General features: G+C 40.2%; 1 protein-coding gene across 1 annotated transcript in view; it reads right to left on the bottom strand.

The window, feature by feature from the left end:
• Window positions 1–21834, bottom strand: part of fat3b (FAT atypical cadherin 3b) — a 122400-nt gene that overhangs the window by 83854 nt on the left and 16712 nt on the right. Inside the window, exons 6-19 of the mRNA XM_088087980.1 lie at window positions 15421–15482; window positions 14046–14360; window positions 11595–11805; window positions 10273–10344; window positions 7835–7971; window positions 5459–5734; window positions 5051–5261; window positions 4684–4898; window positions 4029–4187; window positions 3773–3894; window positions 3436–3618; window positions 3216–3330; window positions 2818–3099; window positions 1296–1646 (exon numbers count right to left, since the gene is read on the bottom strand). Coding sequence (XP_087944106.1) covers window positions 1296–1646; window positions 2818–3099; window positions 3216–3330; window positions 3436–3618; window positions 3773–3894; window positions 4029–4187; window positions 4684–4898; window positions 5051–5261; window positions 5459–5734; window positions 7835–7971; window positions 10273–10344; window positions 11595–11805; window positions 14046–14360; window positions 15421–15482 — 2711 coding nt within the window. The remainder of the gene's footprint in view (window positions 1–1295; window positions 1647–2817; window positions 3100–3215; window positions 3331–3435; window positions 3619–3772; window positions 3895–4028; window positions 4188–4683; window positions 4899–5050; window positions 5262–5458; window positions 5735–7834; window positions 7972–10272; window positions 10345–11594; window positions 11806–14045; window positions 14361–15420; window positions 15483–21834) is intronic.

Here is a 21834-nt window from a genome sequence, read left to right as displayed (position 1 = left end):
ATGCTCATTTTCTTTTTCATTCTTCTACTACAATATTCTTACATGCCTTAATGTTCAAAAAGCATTTTATTTTACTCATACTGTCTGCGCTGGAACACCTGTATTCACCCTCTGAATGAAATGCTCTGTTTTAGTGCCTGTCTCTTTAAGCGCAGAACAAAAAACAGGTCCAGTCTGCTCTGATTGGTCACTGTTCCACATCTGCAGACTCTGTTGCTGCTCCATCATTGGAGCCAGGGGAAAGACTGTAACAGAGTATAGTTGCACTTCTACAACAAAAAGTCACCAGTAAAAGCTACTATACCAAAATCCTCACTATCTGGCATGTTCCAGCGGGAATATGACCCGAAATAGGGGAGAAATTAACAACATTGCCAACCAAGATTACGTTTCCCTGATGTTAGCATGTAGCTACATGTAGCAGTGCACTTGCTACCATGAAATGACTATAACGCAGTATAGCGCCTTTTCTGTTGTAAAAAATAATAGATAAAAGTTTCTTAAACAAAATCTTCATAAAACTGATATGATCCAGCAAGAATATGATCCAAAATCTGAAGAAACTAACAACGTCAGTGAGCAGGATGACAGGTTTCCCTGACTTTAGCATGTAGCTACATGTATCAGTATAGGCTACATAATGTAAATATTTGCAGCTTGCCTAGAACAGATGACAACATGAAGAAATCTGTCACAAGCTTATATCGGCTTGTTTCAAAAGTAGAAAAAAATGTTGGAAACAGAGTATTCAGGATGGTAGGTAGCCTGAGGTTTTTATTTTCCAGGCATCACTTTTTACATGACCCGTTATCTGAAACTTTGACCATGTTTAATGTGAACAAAAATTCCAATGGGTTCATTACAAAAAAAACTTTGAAACCTGAGCATATTGACTTGATTTCATTTAAAAACTTGTAAGGAAGGCAATGAGCAAGGAAAGAAGAAATCATTCAAAAAATGAGCAAGAAATTAGGGGAAAAAATTAAATGAAAATTACCAAAAATTTGAAAATGTCTGTAAGTCTGTAACATAATTTTAATATGTAATTATGATAATTAGAATATAGTTTTCCCTACTCCTTCTAAACATTCTAATTTCTTGCAATTTTTGAGACATATCTTAACAAGTTGCTCATTCCCTTTTCCCCCATGTTTTCAAATAAGAAATGAACCCAATTTGCTTTGGGTTTAAAGGTTAAATATGTGTAAAATACGTCCGAAAGCAGCACAAGAGAAGTGATGTCACTAGGTTTTAAAGGGTTAAAAAAAAAAAAAAAAAAAAAAAGACATACGCACCTGAACTTGTACAGTCACCCTGGCCACCCGCAGTATCTCATCTTCTCTGCTGACCTCCACCACCAGCTCGTAACTCTCCTTCTCCTCCCGATCAAAGGGCACACCAGTGGTGAGCACCACCCCGCAGGTTGGCCGGATTGTGAAGCGTCCACCGGGGTTCAGCAGAGTGTACTTCAGCGGTTCATTGAGGCGGTGGCCAACTGTGTTAACAACAGTCACTAAAGAGACATTGGGTACGTTTTCTGGGATGGAGGCGGAGTAGGACGGAAAGGTGAAGAGGAGGCCACTGTCTATAGCTTCTCTGACAAGCACTGTGACTGACGCCATGCTGGAGAAACGTCCATCCCATACCTTAAAAACAAAAAAAAAACAGAATGAAATGAGTGCCTTATTGGGGCCTCTTCAATAGCATTTTTTGCATTTATTTGACAGCTTGCTCAAAATAGGCTAAAGAAGAGGATATAAGGCTGGAGTGTTACTGTTAGGGTTCCCTCAATTCTGGAAAACCTGGGGAAGTCATGGAATTCAATAATCTTATTTACAGGCTTGGAAAAGTCATGGAATTAATAAAATCCTTGAAAATTTTGGAAAAGTCGTGGAATTTTGTAATTTGTAATGTAATTGCAGAGGTAGCCTATTTTATGTAGCAGTTGACGTAACATTGCTCTATCATGTGTCAATGTTTGACCTTTTGTTTATCATCACGTGTTTCTTAATTTTCTCTCAGTGTTCCCTGTCCCATGCCTACATCTATGGCAGTTAGCTGGACTTATGTTTGAATATGATGTTTAAGTAATGCCAGGCAAGTGTGAGTCAAGAAAATAATGTTGTGACATTATGATTTAACATGTAGATTCATGAATCCCAAAGTATCCATAACTACACCTCACAAATCGTGCTGCATTGTTGACACTGAGAAATGGTTATGGGCAGCTAAGGGCATTCAGTTGCCTCTCGAAGCGCCAATGAGTAGTTTAGTTTTGTTTTAGCTGCTCTGAAAGTAGAGCATGCTAGTTTGAAGGTATGGTGCTACTCTGGAGTTAAGACTACTATACAGTTCTGTTCTTGTTATCATTTTCAATGGTTGTGGATTTTTTTTTTCATTTTTGTTTTTTATTGGTTCTTAAAAAGTCATGGAAAAGAAAAAAGAAAAGAAGAAAAGAAAAAAATGTCCATTAAAATGTGTGGGAACCCTGTAATGTTTTTTCCACAAGAGTTTTTTATGCATTGCCCTTTTCCCTCACAGCAATAATAATAAAACAACCCCAGAACATGCAGACCACCCATCTACGTGGGCAGAAAACCCTGCATCAACTTGCTGAAGTATTCTAAATCAAGACAATGAATAATAATGATGGACTCTGTGTGCATAACTCTGCAGCTGACCCTGTGCTCTGACCTTCCTGTGGAAATCATTATGTAAGTCACTCAAAGCCAACAATATGCTGTTTATCTAAGTCTGTGACAGGACACATAGGAATTCTCTTCATGTGTCATATCCACTGAAAAGTCAATCACTTACCTTGACATTAAAGCGATATCGATCTTTATTGAGGTTCTGATTGACAACAGTCACAACTCCGGTGAAGCGCTCTACAGCAAAGTACTCCACGTTGCTGTCCACCAGAGAGTAAACTAGCTGAGGTGTGATGGACTTCTCAGGGTTCACGGCGAGTTCAGAGGTGATATCGGGGTCAAAAGCTTCAACCCTGAGGACCTCGACTCCCATGTAGGTTGGCAGGAGGAGCACTGTCTCGTAAGTGTCCTGTGACAACTTTGGAGGTGAGTCATTGATGTTGATCACCTAAGACAGGGTATACACAAAGTGAAAATAATGTCTACAAATGAAATAAAAGAATTAAAGTGAGTCAAGAATGGTTTATGAAGCAGTGAAAGCTGATTCATATGTTATTTACTCACCTTTATAATCACCTCTGCTGGGCTTTCAGCACTCCGTGGGGGCTGACCACTGTCTCTAACGTGAACCCGGAAGATGAACTCGGAGAAGGTCTCATAGTCCAGGCTAGCAATCGTTCTAAAATTTAAGAAACATTTACATAATCCAAAATTATGAGATATATCAGTTTATAAGAAGGTTAATCTATCCTCCTCTTTGCACCTGATCTGGTTTATAACTTACCTAATTGATCCAGTCCCAGAGTCAACGCTGAAAAACATACGAGCAGTCTCATCTACTATCTGGAACACTAACAGGGCATTGTGATTGCGGTCCCTATCAGTTGCCTGGATGACCAGAGGGTTCCCATCCTCTCCTACGACCACACTGTTGACCGGAGCAGCTTCACTGATTGCACCCACATACCTGTTAAAGTAAAAAGAGGACACGCCTGTAAAGGAGGAAAGCTGTACTTAACTCACTCTGGAAAATAACGTATTATCAGGACTCAACACAGCTCAGCAAACAGCAGAGGAGCACGTCAGCACCAAAACTCTCATCTTTTGACCACTACTGATACCTGATTTGTTGGAAGACTGGTGGGCTATCGTTGACATCCCCCACCTGGACGATGACAGTGGTACTGGACTCCACTCCAGCCATACTCAGGGCATGCACCACCAGAAAGTAGGATGCTGTTTGCTGCCAAAAAAAAATGAAATGTGTAAATGTGCTGTCCTCAATTTCCATGTGCTCTAAAAATGATGTCAACACTGAGATTTAGCAGATGGTATAAATTTATACGCTTTCTAGTTGAAACACGAACATGAACAAACCTCAAAGTCAAGTAGTCTGCGTGTGCTGATTACACCAGTGTGATGGTTGATGAAGAAGCAGTGCTCCTCGTTGCCCCTGGTGATATCATAAATGATTGCTGAGCGGCTGAGAGCACTAACGGTGGTCACATGTGTTCCGATAGTGCAGTTCTCAAATATCTGTGAAGATAAAACATTGATGATGACATTTTAGGCACGTTGGTGAGTTATGCTGTGTATGTTTGTTTAACAGTAAAATAAATAACAATGATCTGTGACCAACGGCAAGTTGCATGAGCCATGGTGCTCAGCCAGAGCAGGAGCGATCCATCCATCCATTCATTCATTCATTCATGTCATTTAATTTCTTTGATTTGGGTGACACTGCTGCATTACATTAGATGGGATTATTCACTTTGTTTAGCGTTTAATGTGGTAATCTGTGGTCGATCTCTGACTTATTTATTTATTAGACTTTGTATGTTGTGTGTTTGACTGCAGAAATTATATTTCAGTGGTTACATTTAAATTAAATTATTTTTCTACTTTTTCTTTGAGGTTTTCAACCTAAGACTCAAACTCTTCAATCATCATTTTAATAAACGAAGGAAATGAGTGGAGTTGTCCTGCGTCCTCCCACGCAGCCAAACTTTCAGTCAGCCATTTCTCTCCTTACCTCAGCCTGATACTCATTCTGAGTGAATTTGGGTTGGGAGAAGTCCGAGAGTATCAAGGAGATGCGAGCTGAAGCTGTGGCCATTAATGGAGGAAATCCACTGTCTGTGACACGCACAGTGAGGGTGTAAAAGCCCACAGAGGTGAGGTCCAGGTCCCTAGCAATGAAGATAAGGCCTGTGGCATTATCAATGCCGAACACACCACCAGTGTTCCCTGAAAGTAACAGAAAAGTTCCAACTAGTAAACACGAAAAAACAGAATTTTAATCCCAACTTATTCTCAGACAAATCACAAAAAAAAAACAAAAACTCACAGTTCGCACCAATGTTGAAAAAGCAGAAAAAGACAAAAATCAGATATCACACCTGCTTCCATGGTAAAAGTGAGCTGCCCGTTAATCCCATTGTCTTTGTCTAAAGCCGTCACTTGCAGTACAGGAGTGCCTACGGGAGATGACTCATAGGCCACAGCATCATATACAGTGCTGGTGAAGTAGGGGATGTTATCATTGGAGTCCTCCACTGCCACTAGGATCCGAGCCAGGTCACGGTTAAATGGAAACTCCTGATCCTTAACCTGGAATGAAATGAGAGCTGAATATGGATAGCGCCGTAGGAGGTGATAAATGAAAAGAATCAGCTAAAATCAAGGAGGCACAGTTGCCAAGAGAAGCATAATTTGGAAGAGAGCACATGTACACACACACAGACTCATGACAAGCGCTGACCAAGCACACACAGAAAACCATTTTTCCTCCATGTCTCCCTGCTCACCATAATTGTGAGGATGTGCTGTGTTCTGGCCTCATAATCCAATCTGTCTGCAGTGTAGACAACCCCAGTACCAGGATTGACCCTGAACAGTCTCATACTGACAGGGTCCACACTGCCATAGATGGAGAAGCTCAGACGGGCACGCTCATCCATGTCAGACGCTCGAACCCGCAGTAGTTCCATGTCGACTGGTACGTCCTCTGAGACGCTGACATCATAGGCCGGCTGAGAGAAGACTGGAGGGTTGTCGTTGCTGTCTTGTATTCGGATGAACACCTGAGTGACAAAGAGACAGGGAGAGAGTTGAAAAACTATTGAAGTGAGTACAGAGTAGAAGTGAACTCAGTATGTTATCCTCAGAGGGGACCTGTTATGCTCATTTTCAGGTTTATACTTTTCTATAAGAAAATCTTTAAATGCTTTGATGTAAAACAACAAAAAACTCTTTATTTCCCTCATACTGTCTGTGAAATACTTGTATTTATCCTCTGTCTAAGATGCTTTGTTTAGCACCAAAAAGCCCATTCCATCCTGATTGGTCAGTGTTTGTCGGTCTTCCGTTTCTTGGTATCTCTGCACTGTAACTGCAGCCGCGGGAATGACTGTGACAAAGTAAACGGGCACTTTCTACTGTGAAAAATCTCCAATGAAACCTTTTAATCGAAATCTTCACACTCGTACATGTTCTAAGAGAAATATGATCCGAAACCGGTGAGAAAACATTAAACTGGGTGGTATGTGTGTATATCTATCTATCTATCTATCTATCTATCTATCTATTTTTCTAGACAGATAGAAAAAGATGTGCAGTATATGTGTAATATTTTGACATCTGAATCACTAATATCAATTCCTTCTATTCTGAAAGTCAGTGACACAAGTTTAACATTTGACCCTGTCGTCACATTCATCAATGATCTGACAGTGGTGAAAGGTCCCTGAAACCTGCCCCAAACTCAGGGGGTCCACCAGAGAAGAAACCCCATCTGGGACCAGCAGCTGACGATTTGGCTGATGTAAAGGACTCCAGTGATGAAACTTTGCAGCCAGAAGATAAGGTGGCAGCCTACAATGACCTCAAGATACCCAAGGGAGATCCTTTTGAGGTTTTATGGTGTTGAATGGAGCATGCTAAAATGTTTCTTAATCTGGCAGTGATTGCACGGAGTGTTTTGGCCATCCCTCCATCATGCACAGCCAGTGATAGAGACTTCTCCTTCAATGGATTTGTAATTCAAGTATGGAGAACCCAGCTTAAACCAGAGACTGTTAAGGATATTCTTTTTCTACACAGCATCCTCCAGTCTTTCTGGGCATGGGTGGGTACACATTTTCAAAAATGGACCCGTGTAGGACTTGGGAAAATACAAACATTGGAGATGACTGTAACAGAGTATAGCATGCAGCTGAGAAATGATTGTAACGGCACACAAAATTACATGTTTCCATGACGTTAGCATGTAGCAACATGTAGCAATATAGGCAATGTAATGCAAACATTTATAGTAGCATGCTTGAAGGAGATATTGGAAACAGAGCGTTCGGAACAAACTGAAGCCGGAGGGTTTGTTTACAGGAATTACTTTTACATGTGTTTACCTCAATATTTTAAACTTTAGCCATGTTTAATATATACATCCGACATTGTACCACTAGGTATTATATATATATATATATATATATATATATATATATATATATATATATATATATATATATATATATATATATATATATATATATATATATATATATATACATATATATATATATATATATATATATATATATATATACACATATACATATACATATATATACGTATATGACAGAAAATAAAGAAAAGCATAATAAGATAAGAGCCCTGGTATAAAGTCAGCTTTGGTGACTGATAATATTTGATACAGTTGTAGGGTAGTGTTACTCTTTGAATTTTTTATTTGCAAGGCAGAGATACCAGTAGTATTTATAGTACATCTCTATAGCCAAAGCAGTAGTGGTGTTATTCTAGAGGACAGGGTATTTTCAAAGAGGAATGTAATTGTGCTGCAATTTTTGTATGTATTCAAACACTTGACCTTTATTTGCACAGGCTAATCCCATTAATCCACTGATATCAAGGATTTCCCTTGCAAGCCAGACCTAGTAGGCCAGCCAAGACAGCGGGAGCACAGGAAATGTCAAAGACAGAGCAACAAAAAGCACATTTCATAGTCAGCGAGAGATAATTTTTGAAAAAGGGAGTGCAAGCGTAGGAAGGATGATAGCTGAGAGTAAACAGCTCCCCCAGGAAGAGGCAACAATAATTTAATTTGATGTGGGTCTGGAGTGTGTAAGAGGCAGTGCCAGTGCATAACAAATCACAAGAGTGCGTACCTGTGCTGTAGCAAAGTTGGTCCCATCTGTCACCTGTACAGTCATGTTGTACACAGATTGCACCTCTGCATCCAGAGGCTTGGCCACAACAAGAGTTCCCACCCCCACTTGAAGGTCAAACTGCATGTCAAAGCTCCCTGGAATCACACACACAAACACAAACACACACAGCTCACACAGAGTTTCAGTCATTTAGTATTCACGTCACATGCTAAACTCAGGTGCTCTAAGTTATTACTGTGTAATTGTTTTGGCCAGGTGCCTGCGTCTGGAGCTGGAAGGTCTGTGAAATAAAATGAACTGAAATGCAATGCAATGTAGCACCAAACCCACTTGGCAGCCAGAGAGCTGTTAACAGCCACACAAACATCTGTCTTATCACTCCAAAACACAACCCATCTCAGGGATCAAAAACCTGCAGCCGGGTCTTTTTCCACAGGCGGTGAGTGTACAGTTTAGAGGCTTAATGTTTGATTAGAGTGAGGGAGAGGATTGATACATGTTAGGTATTCAGTACCATCCTTCGTCTCATTCCAGCTTCTCTCCCGAGATATCTGGGAGCTTGAGCTCTCCTCAGCATATGAATACTGATTGGGCATTTTTCACAGAGGCACCGATGCGTGTTGAGTCACAGCAAACCACAGGGATTTACGTTTTTTCCAGTTTGAGAGGTTGGTCAATATTATACTACAATCTCACAATATTAAGAAAAACTGAAATTGCAGACTGTAGTCTCTAAATAAAAGAAAGTATCCTGTTTCTTTCCTGAGGTGCCTCAAGGGGGGTATTCAGACCTTGCTTTAGTGTTTTTGGTAGTGTCTTTTGACAGACAGCGATACAAAATCTGAACATTTAGTTCTATGAACAGCATGTCTGCAGAGGAAATACTGTAGCAGTAGTCATTAAATTATGACTTAGTTTTGAAACGTATCGATATCATTGTTTTTGTTGTTGACACATTATTTTAATTACTCACAGCCTATATTGCCGCAAGGAGACAGGCCAGCACTTTTTTGAGTAAGTCACTGTACTTTTTGTGTCACATATTCTGCAAGCACAATAACCCATGTTACCTTATACAATACAGGCACACTGAAATTGATCTCTGAAAAACAATGACATAATGCCAGCTACTGCAATAACATCAGTAACACAGAGTACCATATTTTACCCTCTGTTGTAGGAAAATATCAGTCAGACTCACGTAAAATGTTGGTTAACATCACCACATACTCACGTACATTCATCCAAACAATATACAATATCTTCCGCTTATCTGTAGTAGAGTTGCTGGTGCAGCAGGCTAAGCAGACTTCTTACTCCTTAGCAACATTTTCTGGCTCCTTTTGGGGGATCCTGGGGCATTCCCGGGCCAGATGACATATTTAATCCCTCCAGCATGTTTCTGGGTCTGCCATAGGGCCTCCTACCAGTTGAACATGCTCAGAAAACATCTAACGGACAGTCCCAGGAGGCAACCTGATAATTTAAACAACTCACCTCAACTGGCCCCTTGCAGCTCTACTCCGAGCTTTCTCTGGATGTCTGAGCTCCTCACCCAATCTGGAAGCCTGAGTTCAGCTACCCTACAGAGGAGACTTATTTTGGACGCTTTTATCTGCAGCCTCATTCTTTGGTCACTAGCCAAAGCTCAAAACCATAAGTGAGGGTTGGTACATAGATGGATTGGTAAATTGAGAGCTTCATCTTCCAGCTCAGCTCCCAATGCCCTCAGCATGGCTGACACCGCCAATCCACCTGTCCATCTTGCGGGCCATTTTTCATTTTTGTCGAAGGTAACCGTCTGAAGAAGCCATTAGAACCACATTATATGCAAAGAGCAGAGACAAAATTCTGGTGTCCTTAAATTTTATCATTTTAAGGTGCATCCTCACCATGTTTCTTCTCCTAAAACCTAACCATTGATTGTGCTTGTCTAAACCAAATCTACGTTAAGGACATAACGTAATTTGTGGGGCACTGATTTGTATGATATCATACTGCTCTGCATATAGGCACTGTTCCCTACCTCAATGCAACACTGAAGAGACATGTTAGCCGGGACAGCCCAACAATGTCCAAAGTCTTCAGCATCTCAAGGTGGATCTAATCCACATCTGACACCTTGCCACTGAGGAGGTTTTTGAACGCTTAGAGACCTCAACTCCCATTTGGAGAAGTCTCACTGAGGTAGGAACACTACTACTGGAGGCAGACTTTGTCACACCCACTTCCCATTTACTTTACAAAGTAGCAGCACAGACGCTGAAGTAATATATGAACCTGTTTGTGTGGAGTGTTTTTCAAACTCAAATCAATCAATACTATCTTTGATTAAACAAGTTCCTGGTGCTGTTAACTGCATTTTCAGAATTTTCCTAATTTCTCCAGACTAAGGTCATTTGAGGAAGCCATGAGGAAAATTACTTTTCACCAACCTGTGTCAAGTGAGCAGTTTCTTCCGCATGCATTCTGAGGAATGTAGAATGTTTCTCTGGCGAGCCGTCCGCCTTAACAGAGAGAAAGAGAAAGAAAGAAGAAAGAGATTATGAATATTTAGGGAGTTCAAGGATATTCTTGTGATCAAAGGTCTGCATCATCTACAGTATATACAGCTCTCTGCAAAGTCGACCCCTTGACGTTTTTGCACATCTATGTGAGTTATTAAGTAATGTGAGTGGAGTGTTCATGCGAATACTTCAGCATAGTATGATTAGTTCAGGGATGATATTCAAGTCCAGTTCTTGAAATTTGAGAGAAAAGATAATCACTATGCTTTCACTTTTTGTAAAATATGTGAAATATTAATGAACGTTTCCTGCAGTGAGAGTAAGAATGGAACAGGGAGAAAACACCACATTTCCATCCACATCTTTGATGCGTGTGACTGAAAAAGAATAATCAGCTGATTATCACCTCATTTTCATATTAACATCCAACTTAGGGAGCTGGGTTTCTACAAAGATTCTCAATCAGATCTGTTGAGTAGCAATCAATAATTAGCTTTCCACTGATTATCCTTTCAAGGACTGAATCAAAGGGCAAGATAGAGCTCCCCAGTTTCAAACAGCCTGACAGGTTTAGAACCAGTACAATCCTGGAGGATACATGGTTTCCACCAGTGCCAGTGCAGCATAAACCATTGTTTCATTGCTCTTAGTTAGCCAGTGTGCTTTTGGCAAAATAAACTCTAGAGAAGTTTTATATACACATTTACTCCTTCTTGTTTATAATTAATCTTGACTACAGAATGTGTTAACGGCCTTTTGATTTTAACAAGCTTGGATTGTGAGAAATATCGACTAACTTTCCAACAACTGTCCAGCAGTGAGGGGTAATGGAGATCAACTGAAATATATCCAAGTTACAGCAAAACGGTTGTATGCATCAGTTCCAGTGTGCTGATTCAAGCTTATCCAGGACAGGTTTGACCCAAAAAGCCAAATCCCTCTAAAAACATTAGAATGATACTCCACAATACAGACTGATATACCCTTTCAGTTAAATTCTGCCTCACTTTTTATCCCTCAAGGGGTAAATCGAGGTAAACTGACCATTTGTTTTAGTCACAAGTGTTCAAAAATCTGCAATACAATTTGAATATGATAAATGACAAGAATGATTTAGTTAATTTTTGGTCGTGTTGCTTGGCTATAAATCCTGAATAAATGTCTCTGAATGAACTTGACAGCACAAGAAAATTCTGAATATGGATTATTCTCTGGTCTGTTAGTTTAGCATCATACATTAATTTTCTTACCGATGATATTGAACCAGACAGGTGTGCTCGACTGACTGACAGCGACTACTCCCACCGGCTGAGCTACAGCAGCTGTCTCCGAAATAGAGAAATTGTAGTACCTCTGGGTGAATACTAGGGGTACAGGCGAGGGGACAGGTTTGCGAATCCACTCTACATGGAGTTTGACAGTAGACCATAGTGGGGGATCCCCGCTGTCCTCCGCTTTTATCTAAAAGAGGGAACAATAATAAGAAATCAGACATTCAGATGACAAATGCAGCTAATTAATCATGCATTTGGGAAACATTTAAGTAAAATTCTAAAAAAAAAAAGATGAAGCAGACTAGAAAACATAAGATTGTATCAGTGAAGTTGTATTTTACGGTTCAGTTTGAATTCCCACTACACTTAGCATGTCTGTATTCAGGGCAAGCAAACACTGAGAATATATTAGAATTCTGGCTACACATTGTCAAACTATACAGATGAGCTCTATACTCATCTTCTGACACGCCACCTACATTTACTCACACCTACACTTCAGCGACAAACTGCTATCCATAAATAATATTTCTGTTAATCTCAAAATTGATTCCAGCAATTACGTTTTAATGGGATGGCTGTCCTTGCGTGGCTTCAAAGAGCTTGTTCTGCTTTTCACACATTAAAAAGGAAAAGCATTTACCACAATAAATCAACTAACCAGGAGGAACCTATATAAGAGGTAATTGTAAAATATGGTGCTATAAGTGGTGCTCATTTAAGACCAGAGCCTGTGAGCCAAATATATTATATGAGCAATTATTTGCTCAGAGACTGGTGTTACCCTTAAAATAAAGACACATAGTTGAAAGAGAGAAAATTGGCCTGTGTGTGGTGTTATTCATGTCACTCTCATATCACGCATGAGCTCTTTTCCAGTGAAACTAAGCTCAAGCTCAAAGGGCACATGGGCGTGACCGACTAATCAGTGAACCAGACACATGAGAAGAATGTGTGTCTGCAGTGCATATGTAAAAGAGGCTAGAGCAGGATGAACATATTGTTAGTATGAATAATTTGGTACACAAATAAAGCCCCCAGAATTGCAATTTTTGCTTGTTTTTTTGAGGATAACACAAAGTCTGAGTGGATGTCATTTCATGCCAGGGTATCATAAATGCTCTGTGCAACCTGATGTGCATAAACATAACTTCCATTGTGCCACTCCACCCACCTTGGCACTTTTGCTTTCATTGGCCATGGAAATGCCAAAAACTAACAAATACCTGGGCATGTGCCCTTTGAAAAATGAGCAATGTGACTGTGCTTGCTTCTGCCAGCTATGCAACTGCATCAAAGCAGAACCCTATAAACTAATAAAGCCCCGAGTGGCTATGAATTAAGTCATAGCAAGACGGGAAACAGGAATTGGGTAAGCTGCGTTCTGGAAGTGGAAAGTGTGGAACACTTTGCCTAAAAGAGGTCACATAATTATCCCTAGAAAGACAATCTGCAGTCTATAATTTAAAATGTATATTTATTGTCTGCCTTGTTGCTAATGAGTGCCCTATTTTAACTATGATCTCTCAGTAGCCTAATTAAAGTATGCAGTATGTAAGGGCATCTATTGGCAGAAGTGATATATGATATTTATAACAATGTTTCATTAGTTTTTTAATCACCTGAAAATAAAAACTGTTTTTGTTTTTGCCATTTATATCTATATCATAGACTGTATGTAAAGATAGGCGACATGCCAGCCCCCTTAAAGTGAGGGCAAAACATCTGGATAGCCCCCTGGTGACTGGCTGCTGGAATAGATCACAAACTTAGCCCCCTCCATGATAGCAGATGGGACATGGAATGAACTAAAAACTCAAAGTACACATCAAATACATTGTTCCCAAAGATGGTTTCTGTCATTTTTGGTAGATATTTCTTATCACACTGATTTTTGTTCAGGCATTCATTTTTATAATAAGTTCGAAATTTAATTGTTTTTTTTTATGATATGAAAAAGGGATGTGACATCACAATTGACAGGGGTGTGTGCCACTTGCACTTGGTGTGATTGTAATCAACAGTGCTACTTGTGACAGGTGCGTGGGTGGGAACTCGATACCACGGAGATGACAGCAACTGTATCTGGGATGTTTTGGCTTCATTTTTGTACAGTGGGAGGAAGTGGAGAGGCATCATCCATTTTTTCATACAGTCATTGATCTATGTACACAGTGGGGTTCCTCCTCCCAGAAATCTGCCATGTTGTTTCTACAGTAGCCAAGAAGGGACAAATTTAACACTTGTTCTAGATTGGAGCCATTCATGTTTTCATGTCATGTAGTTCTCCTACACACTTACTGCATGGGAGAAATCCAATCCTCCCCCTCACCACTAGATGCAACTAAATCTGACATGCTGGACCTTTAAAATAAAAATCCAGACCCATTATAACAACAATATATATTGCCAATATATGACACTAACCGTGAGAATATCATAGCTTCCCGCTGTCACCATTTTCTTTGATGATACCATGGCAGTCCTTGGGTCAATACTGAACTTTTCATCCTCATTGCCATCAACAATGCTGTACGTGATGTTGCCGTTAGCTCCAAGGTCACGGTCATAAGCAAAGACACGGTACACCTGCTCGCCACGTTTGTTGCGGTCCCGTTCGGTCAGGCTGATGCGATAGGTGACTTCCGGGAATGTGGGCGGGTTGTCATTCTCGTCTTCGATGTGAACCATGACCCACACAGTGGACTGGCGGGTGGTCACTGGGCCGTCTATAACTGTCACCTGAGGAAGCGTATGAACAGAAATACAAAAAAAAAAAACACACAGGTAGTCATAGAGATGTTTTGTCATGTGTGGGATTTGCATACGTATTAACATCTTAAATGTGTGTGGCTATGAAGGACCACGTGGGGCTGAGCTCATGGGAAATCTCTTTATATCATTGATCCCCTGGAGGCAGAGCAGAGGTCTGATCACTGATCAATTGGATCAGATCAGAGTGAGCACCACCGCTGCCAATGGTACTGCTCACAAGACTATTAATTACAAACAGCCAGCAGAGACTGGCAGGCGGAGCAGTGGGTGGCATGCATGGACTGGCATTCCTATTGAAATCTCAGGACAGGACAGTGTAACAACAAAGACTTCTCTGCCCCCCATTTTAAACTCCTTTTTAGATGTCAGTGTACAAGAATGTGATGCTGTAAGATGCAAGTGTCTTTCTGCAACTTGTACTGTTTCCATTTCACAGTGTGTTGTCATACGCTTGGCTCTTATTACGTACTGGAGCTGAACAAAGCCGCACAAAGAGTTATTGAGTCTAGACAAGTCAATTGGCAATAGAAACAAAACACCAAGCTGCAATTCTGTGGGTCAACTGAGGGTTATTTCATTCCATTTTGCAGAAGGGCAAAGTGCTTGTAGATTCAACAGCATTTAATAAGTTGTAAGAGAAGTCTGGGGAAGCAGAAGTTTGCTCATGTCTCTGAAGTCGAGAATCTCTGATTATCAGGTTCATCTGCATGCAGAGCAGCGTGAAATGGTAATCACGGAGCTATCTGTATGCCCAGTGTCGGCGCTTATCAAACGCTGGGCAGACCAACTCCTCTCCTCCCTCCTCTCGTCCTGAGTAGAGAAGATAACCAATGATGAATGATTACATTTAGAAATTCCTCAACCTGGGGCCCAAAACTACAGCCATTCATCACAGTTTATGGAGCCTTGAGGGCCTGCCAGGGCTGTCCTCCACCCAGTCTCTGTTAATAGTGGGCTGTGGCAGGTGGCAGGGCTAGATAAATAATAATACTATAAACCAATGAACACTGTTCAGGTTATTCTGTACCTCTAAGAAGTGCTCGGCCTGTTGTTCTCTGTCCAGCTTTCTTGCGGTCGTTGTGATCAGCCCTACAAATTGTGAAAAAGAGCAACTTCAGTTTATACAAACACAGGCATGCTGATGGTTGATAAAAAATTATGGGATTACAGATGGTGCCTGTTAATCATTTTGTGTGAATACAAGTTTCATAAAAGATTTGTCATCTCTCTTTGTAAGTTTACAAACAATACAACATTTTTAAAACCAAAATAATTCCCAATTAGAAAGCCTTCAACTTTAAAATGTATGTGTCGACACTCACACACACATAATAACTGTAGCCCGCAGTCCTGGCAGAGACGGCCGCATTTGGCACATGTTCATATGGCACTGTATAGCTGAGGGTCATTCGGTTGGCCAGCGTGCCACCAGGACAGAGGGAAAGGAGCGAGGCTATTGATAATAGCTTTGATCGAACCAGATTATTCCAATGACGGTTAGACGCTTTGACAAACGCTAGCAGGCTGCATTGCAGATCACAGACAATGACAACTCCATTTTTCCCCTGATGCTTTTGTTCTTTTTTTATTTTCACTTCAGGGTTTTCTTATTTTGTCATTTATTTTCTAGCTCACTGTCATTGCACATTCACACAAACAGCTCCCATACATACACACACACACACACACACACACACACACACACACAAACAGACACAGAGTTTGTGTTAATCAATAATTGCTAGGTTCAGACAGTAAAAACTTTGGGAGCAAAACAAATCAAACGCTCCCCAGACATTTTTCTGGCAAACACGGAAACAAGGATTAAAAATGCGGGCATTAATCCATAAGCAGATTCAGCCCCATTATATGACAGTTTTACAATGTTGTGAGCTGACTTTTGTTTTCCAGAATAAATGAATGTTGTTGATCACAGCTCTTGTATGCTATTCAACATTTCTTGAGAGCATCCAAACACGGTGAAATGGGCACATTTGTCACAACGTGGATCTATTTTATCCCAACACACAAATACACAGAAAAAAGCACCAATACAAGCTGGAATATTATCATTTTGTTTCTGCTTTAGAAAGAGAAAACTCCCGTCTGCTGAAACATTCTTATTTTCATTCAGTATGTGCACAGAGTAACTGTCATGTGCAAATGAAGACATCCACACATACATCCATACATGCATGCATACATATATACTCTGAAGATGTTTCTGTGGATCTTTATGTGGAATAATTACATTAAATGTGCTTGAATGGCGATAATGTGTTTGTTTCAGTGTAATGAACCATCGCAGTGAAGTAGGATTATTTTGGATGCTAAAAATATCTGTGCAGTCAATGGACAGACTTAAACCATGGCACACACACAGTCTCGTGCTTGCACATTTCACACAGTGTCACCTTGAGCTTGCTATGCAGGCTAACTTCAATTAAGCAAATTAGGAGTAAATCTAGAGCAGCGGTCACAAGCTGTAGGAGAGAGACTGGAGGGGGGGGAAGGGGGGCTTGTTCAGCAGAACACAGTGCGAGTAACAACTCTGATAAAAATCAATGCTCTGCAGCGCAAAGCACATCTGCAGTTGGAAAACTCCATTTTAATTGGACGTGGGAAAAATATATTCCTTTTTAAACTTTCACATTCACAAAATTTATGCAACGGTCCAGAGGCATGTTTCAAATCTTTACACTCCCCTTTCCTAGAATACTGAAAGGTGGATCTTCCTAAAGGCAACATAAGCAGCCAGCAGGGGTGAGAGGGAGATGATTTTTTAAAACTTTTTTTTACATAAAAAAATCAAACATAAGGGGAATGGCACAGTGGAATATATGAAGAGGGCCCTTGAATAAGAGAAGATGAAACGTTATCTAAGGTGATTATCCTTGTTAGTAATAAAAACAATATATATAAAAGATAATGATAAGAATGACAATATTATTATTATCATTTTTATATTATTGCCATTATTATAACGCATATTACTTTGAAATACATACAGATAATATTTTCTGGGGGCGGGGGAAGCTTGCCCAGGGCACTAATCTGCTAGGTCCGACACTGACAATACTGTCAGTAGCAAATAAAAACAAAAAAAATATATTGTAAGTATCTTAGTCATGTAAGGGGAACTGCTGTCATTCATCTTCTAACTGGAGCAACTTGATATGAACTTGAGATTTTAAAATGTCATACTTTTGTTCACTGTTGATCATGAATATTGACTCAAACCCATATAATTGATTTGTTAATATCCTGGTACAACAAAACCAATACAATCCAATAGCGGATAGCAGAAAAAGGTCACACAGCCACCATGACTCCATGACAGCACTCTGCAAACATGTATGCTTTTCTAAGAAGCACTCTTTCTAACACCCTGTGTCAACACTTATCTGTTCTGTTTTGCCCCCCAAAGGAGGTAGGCTTCACTCACACACCCAGAGACAAACAGACAGCACTGGAAGCTGTCACAGCACATTTACACACTTTGCACTCATTCAAAGTTTGGCTTCAATGCATTTTGGGAATTGTTGCGGCACCTCAAACCCATCAAATTGACACTTCCAGAGTGAACTTGAAAAATGTATTACTTTGAACCACCACAAACCTAGTTTAGAAAAACAATTTGAAACTTGGAGGGGTTTTTTTCGCAGCTGCTTAGGTCATAGTGTAGCTGGCAGCCACTTCATGAAAGTAAATCAATCAGCTGGGTTTTGTTTATTCATCTATCCAATGAAATTGCTCTGGTACTGCAAAGTTTTTGACTGGGAAAAAAGTAATTTGTGATTCTGAATGCATCTGTCATTACCAAACTAATAGAGTGAAACTGTCACTCACATTATTAGGAAAATTATGCTAATTGTGTTTTTTTTAATTAATGGTTGTGCCTTTCTAAAACACCAAAATACACTACATCTACACAAAAAAATCCATCCACAATTATCATAGTTTATTTATTGGGCTTCAATAAGCTAGTGGAAGCCAACCAGAAGTGTGGCCCCTGAAAGAAAAGACTGAATGAACCATTAAAAACCAATTGCTCAGTATTACAGTGAAAGTTAATTTATCACAGCGTGAACAAGATAGTCATCAATATGAGCTCGCTTGTATGGAATTAATGAGAAACAGATAACAAAATACTGTGGATCTTTGACAGAGATAGACAACAGGGCTCAGATGGCTAAAAACTCTCCCCTGTGGCGCACACACACACACACACACACACACACACACACACACACACACACATACACTTAAACACAAATTATCTCTGTACAGCTGTTAGGTGCATGTTGTGGTTCACATGAGCCATGAGCACAAGAGGAGGCACACTGCCATGTGAGTTTCATACTGTTTGAAGTGGCATCATCTTCATCGACTCATTGCAATAGAGCTGCCCTCTCTGACGTACTGCTGTATCTAATTAATCAATTGATTAATTTGCCACACGCACTCTCTTGCTTGCTCTCTCTCTCTCCCACCCACACTCACAGCAGTTGGATATGTGAGCAGTACTTGTAATCTGCTGGAAACCAAATCAACTCAATCACATCTGATGGATGCATCAGCACAGGGACTCATTATCACAGCTAAGAGATATACAGCCTGGATCATATTTTACTCTCAAGGATTCTAAAGGGTCATGAAGAGGAAGTGTGCCTGTGTTGGCTACACTTTCCATATTGATGAGTGTGTCTCTATTGGGATCAATACTAGCCTTTTCACCCTGCTTCAGTCCAGTCTGCCTCCCTACATATGGCCACATGGATGTATTGTGTTATACACCCATGACGCTAAAATGCACAAGAGCATATTCATAGAGGACTAGAGGAAGAGAGACATGGAAATACCCACTTTGATTTACCTACAGAGCAAATATGACACTGCAAACCATTTGGGAATTCCTTCTACCATAAGCTTGATAACTGACATGCTGCAAGTTACATATAGGCCGTTATTTTTTGATCATTACATTGACATTTCTCTGAATCAGACTACACTTCCCTGTAACAGCTGAAATTTGCCTTTTGTTGTTTACTGAAACGCTCATAATTTAATCTAGGGCAGAGACAGCAAAGACTTGACAATTTTTTTGTTTTTTCTCGATATGTGAATAAAACATTTCACCTCTTCAATAATTCTTTAATGGAAGCTTCAAGCAGCGCCTGTACTGAGAATGCATTGGGGACCTCCCTAGACTTCAAACTTGACAGACAAAACTGAAACATGTCTGAATTTTTTTTATGTGCTTTAACAACTATTGTAGTCTATACAGATATAATGATAAAGTAGAACCAGACAACTTTTAAACTTTAACCCCCTCTAGCGTTTCCTAGTGGTATTATTGTTGGCACAAAGAGAACTTTAAAGCCAACCCAATCAGTTTCCTTTTTCTCCAGAGCCCAGCAACTTTTTTGGAAGAGTTTCAACAGTTACTTCGGTTGTTCCACCGTCCGCCATTTCCACTGCTGTGGATAATAACTGCAAACAACTTTCACTGATACTCTTCGCTAACTGGCAATAGCTGCAGATAGCTATCAGGTAAAACAAAAGTGCTAACCTCTGCCTGTTTTAGTTGCACAATGGTTGAGGCACTTTCTTTGGGTTGTAAATCGACCCTTCAATTTCCCAGAAGATCGCACATGGCGGCTGACAGAATTGCATAGTGGAAGCAAGGCTCATAGGGAACCAATTTAAATAGCAATGGCCATAAGTTAAAAGTCCAGTGTGTAGGATTTAGTGGATATATTGGCAGAAACACGTGAAAATGAGAAATGGGTTTTCATTACTTTAGAATGAGTCGTAACTACATACGGAGCAGGTCCTCTCCCAGGGAGTTCATTATGTTGTTTCTACAGTGGCCCAGAATGGACAAATGGCTTTAGATAGGGCCATTTGCATTTTCCTGGTTTAGATTTGTCTACCATAGTTCTCCTAAATGCCTGGCACACAGATGGGTACAATCTGCAACCTCACCACTAGAAGTTGCCACATACTAGACCTTTAAAGACAAAAACTTGGGAATTTCAAGGGCTGCCCCTTGAAAGTTGGAGATTTGAATAACTGGTGGAAAACCCACCCAGTGATTCAAACTCAGTCGACTGAGAGAGTTGGCGTTTTTGTTTCATTTTATTTTGTTTTTTAGGTACTCGGTGTGCTGTGCAGTGTACTTTCTCTTGATGTTTTGGTCCCCAGATTTTGCTGGAAAGTGAACACTCTTGATTATTACACTACTCTTTGGTACTGAGAGGTGCAGGCAGGTTGTGTCACACAGACACAGGAGATACTCTGCACTGTAAAGCTCTGACACAGCATGATCTACTCTCTTTTGCTTAGAAGTGGTGAATTTACAGCTCACTGCAACTTAACATGATACAGTCTCTGGCTTTGGTTTGATGTCTAGGTCAGCAAGAAATGTTGAGTGCTGATCCGTCGTGAGTGCCATGAGCATGTTTACTCTATTAAATTAATGCTGCTGTCACAATGATCATCCAGCTGAGCCCTGTTCAAATTTTAAAGCTTTATATGGAAATACACTCAGAATCCTCAATATTCGTATTGAACAGCCAAATCTAATTCTACTGATATAATTCTAAATCGGGTTCAGCCCTAAGAAAAAGGCTACTATACATCAATTACTGGAAACTATTTGACCATTTTTCTAAGATTCCCCACCCACTGCACACACACACACACACACAGAGTTAGAGAGGCCCATTCACGGTTTTTACGACTCTAACAATGTGCATTCCACCGTTCTGAACACAGGGGACCAAAAAGAAAAGTCATTGCTACTATATACAACAATGCTGACATCATGGTGCAATTCAAGCACATTCACACCAACTCATATTAAATGATGCATTAAAGCTTCAACACATAAACTACTCATTTCCATCACAGTACAACAGCGCTGCACCTCATTTTTGTTTATTTTCCACTCTGAACTGAACTGAACTGATTGCTCTAATTGTCTTACCACCCTCCTGTTACAATGGCATCTAGGCCGTCTCACAGCACTGTAGCAAGTACTATACCACTGTGCAGTTATAAAAATAAGTGACAATATATCGCTTTTTTTAAAGATTAATTTTGGGGTTTTTTTTATGCCTTTATTCTAATAGGACAGCTATAGTGTAAAAGAAGGAGAGAGAGGGATGACATGCAGCAAAGGGCTGAGGGTGGAATCTGACCCACGGCGACTGAGGCAAGGACATAGCCTTTGTGCATTAGGCACCTGCAGTACCTGGTGAGCTATTGGGCGCCCCGAAAATATATAGCTCTTAAGATGATATTTGCCATTCAACTACTCAACTTTTTAATTAATGAGGATCAAAAAAGTTGAAAATCATAACCCATATGTAATTTCCACTTTTTGTATAGTGCACAATGTGAAAAGTATGGGATCAATAAGGCTGTAACGAGGTTT

This window comes from Plectropomus leopardus, chromosome 15, assembly GCF_026936395.1.
Source record: "Plectropomus leopardus strain MGB_pleo_1.0 chromosome 15, ASM2693639v1, whole genome shotgun sequence".
Taxonomy (NCBI): Eukaryota; Metazoa; Chordata; class Actinopteri; order Perciformes; family Serranidae; genus Plectropomus; species Plectropomus leopardus.
Note: the sequence above shows the minus strand (reverse complement) of the source record. Positions and strands in the feature narration are given on the sequence as shown.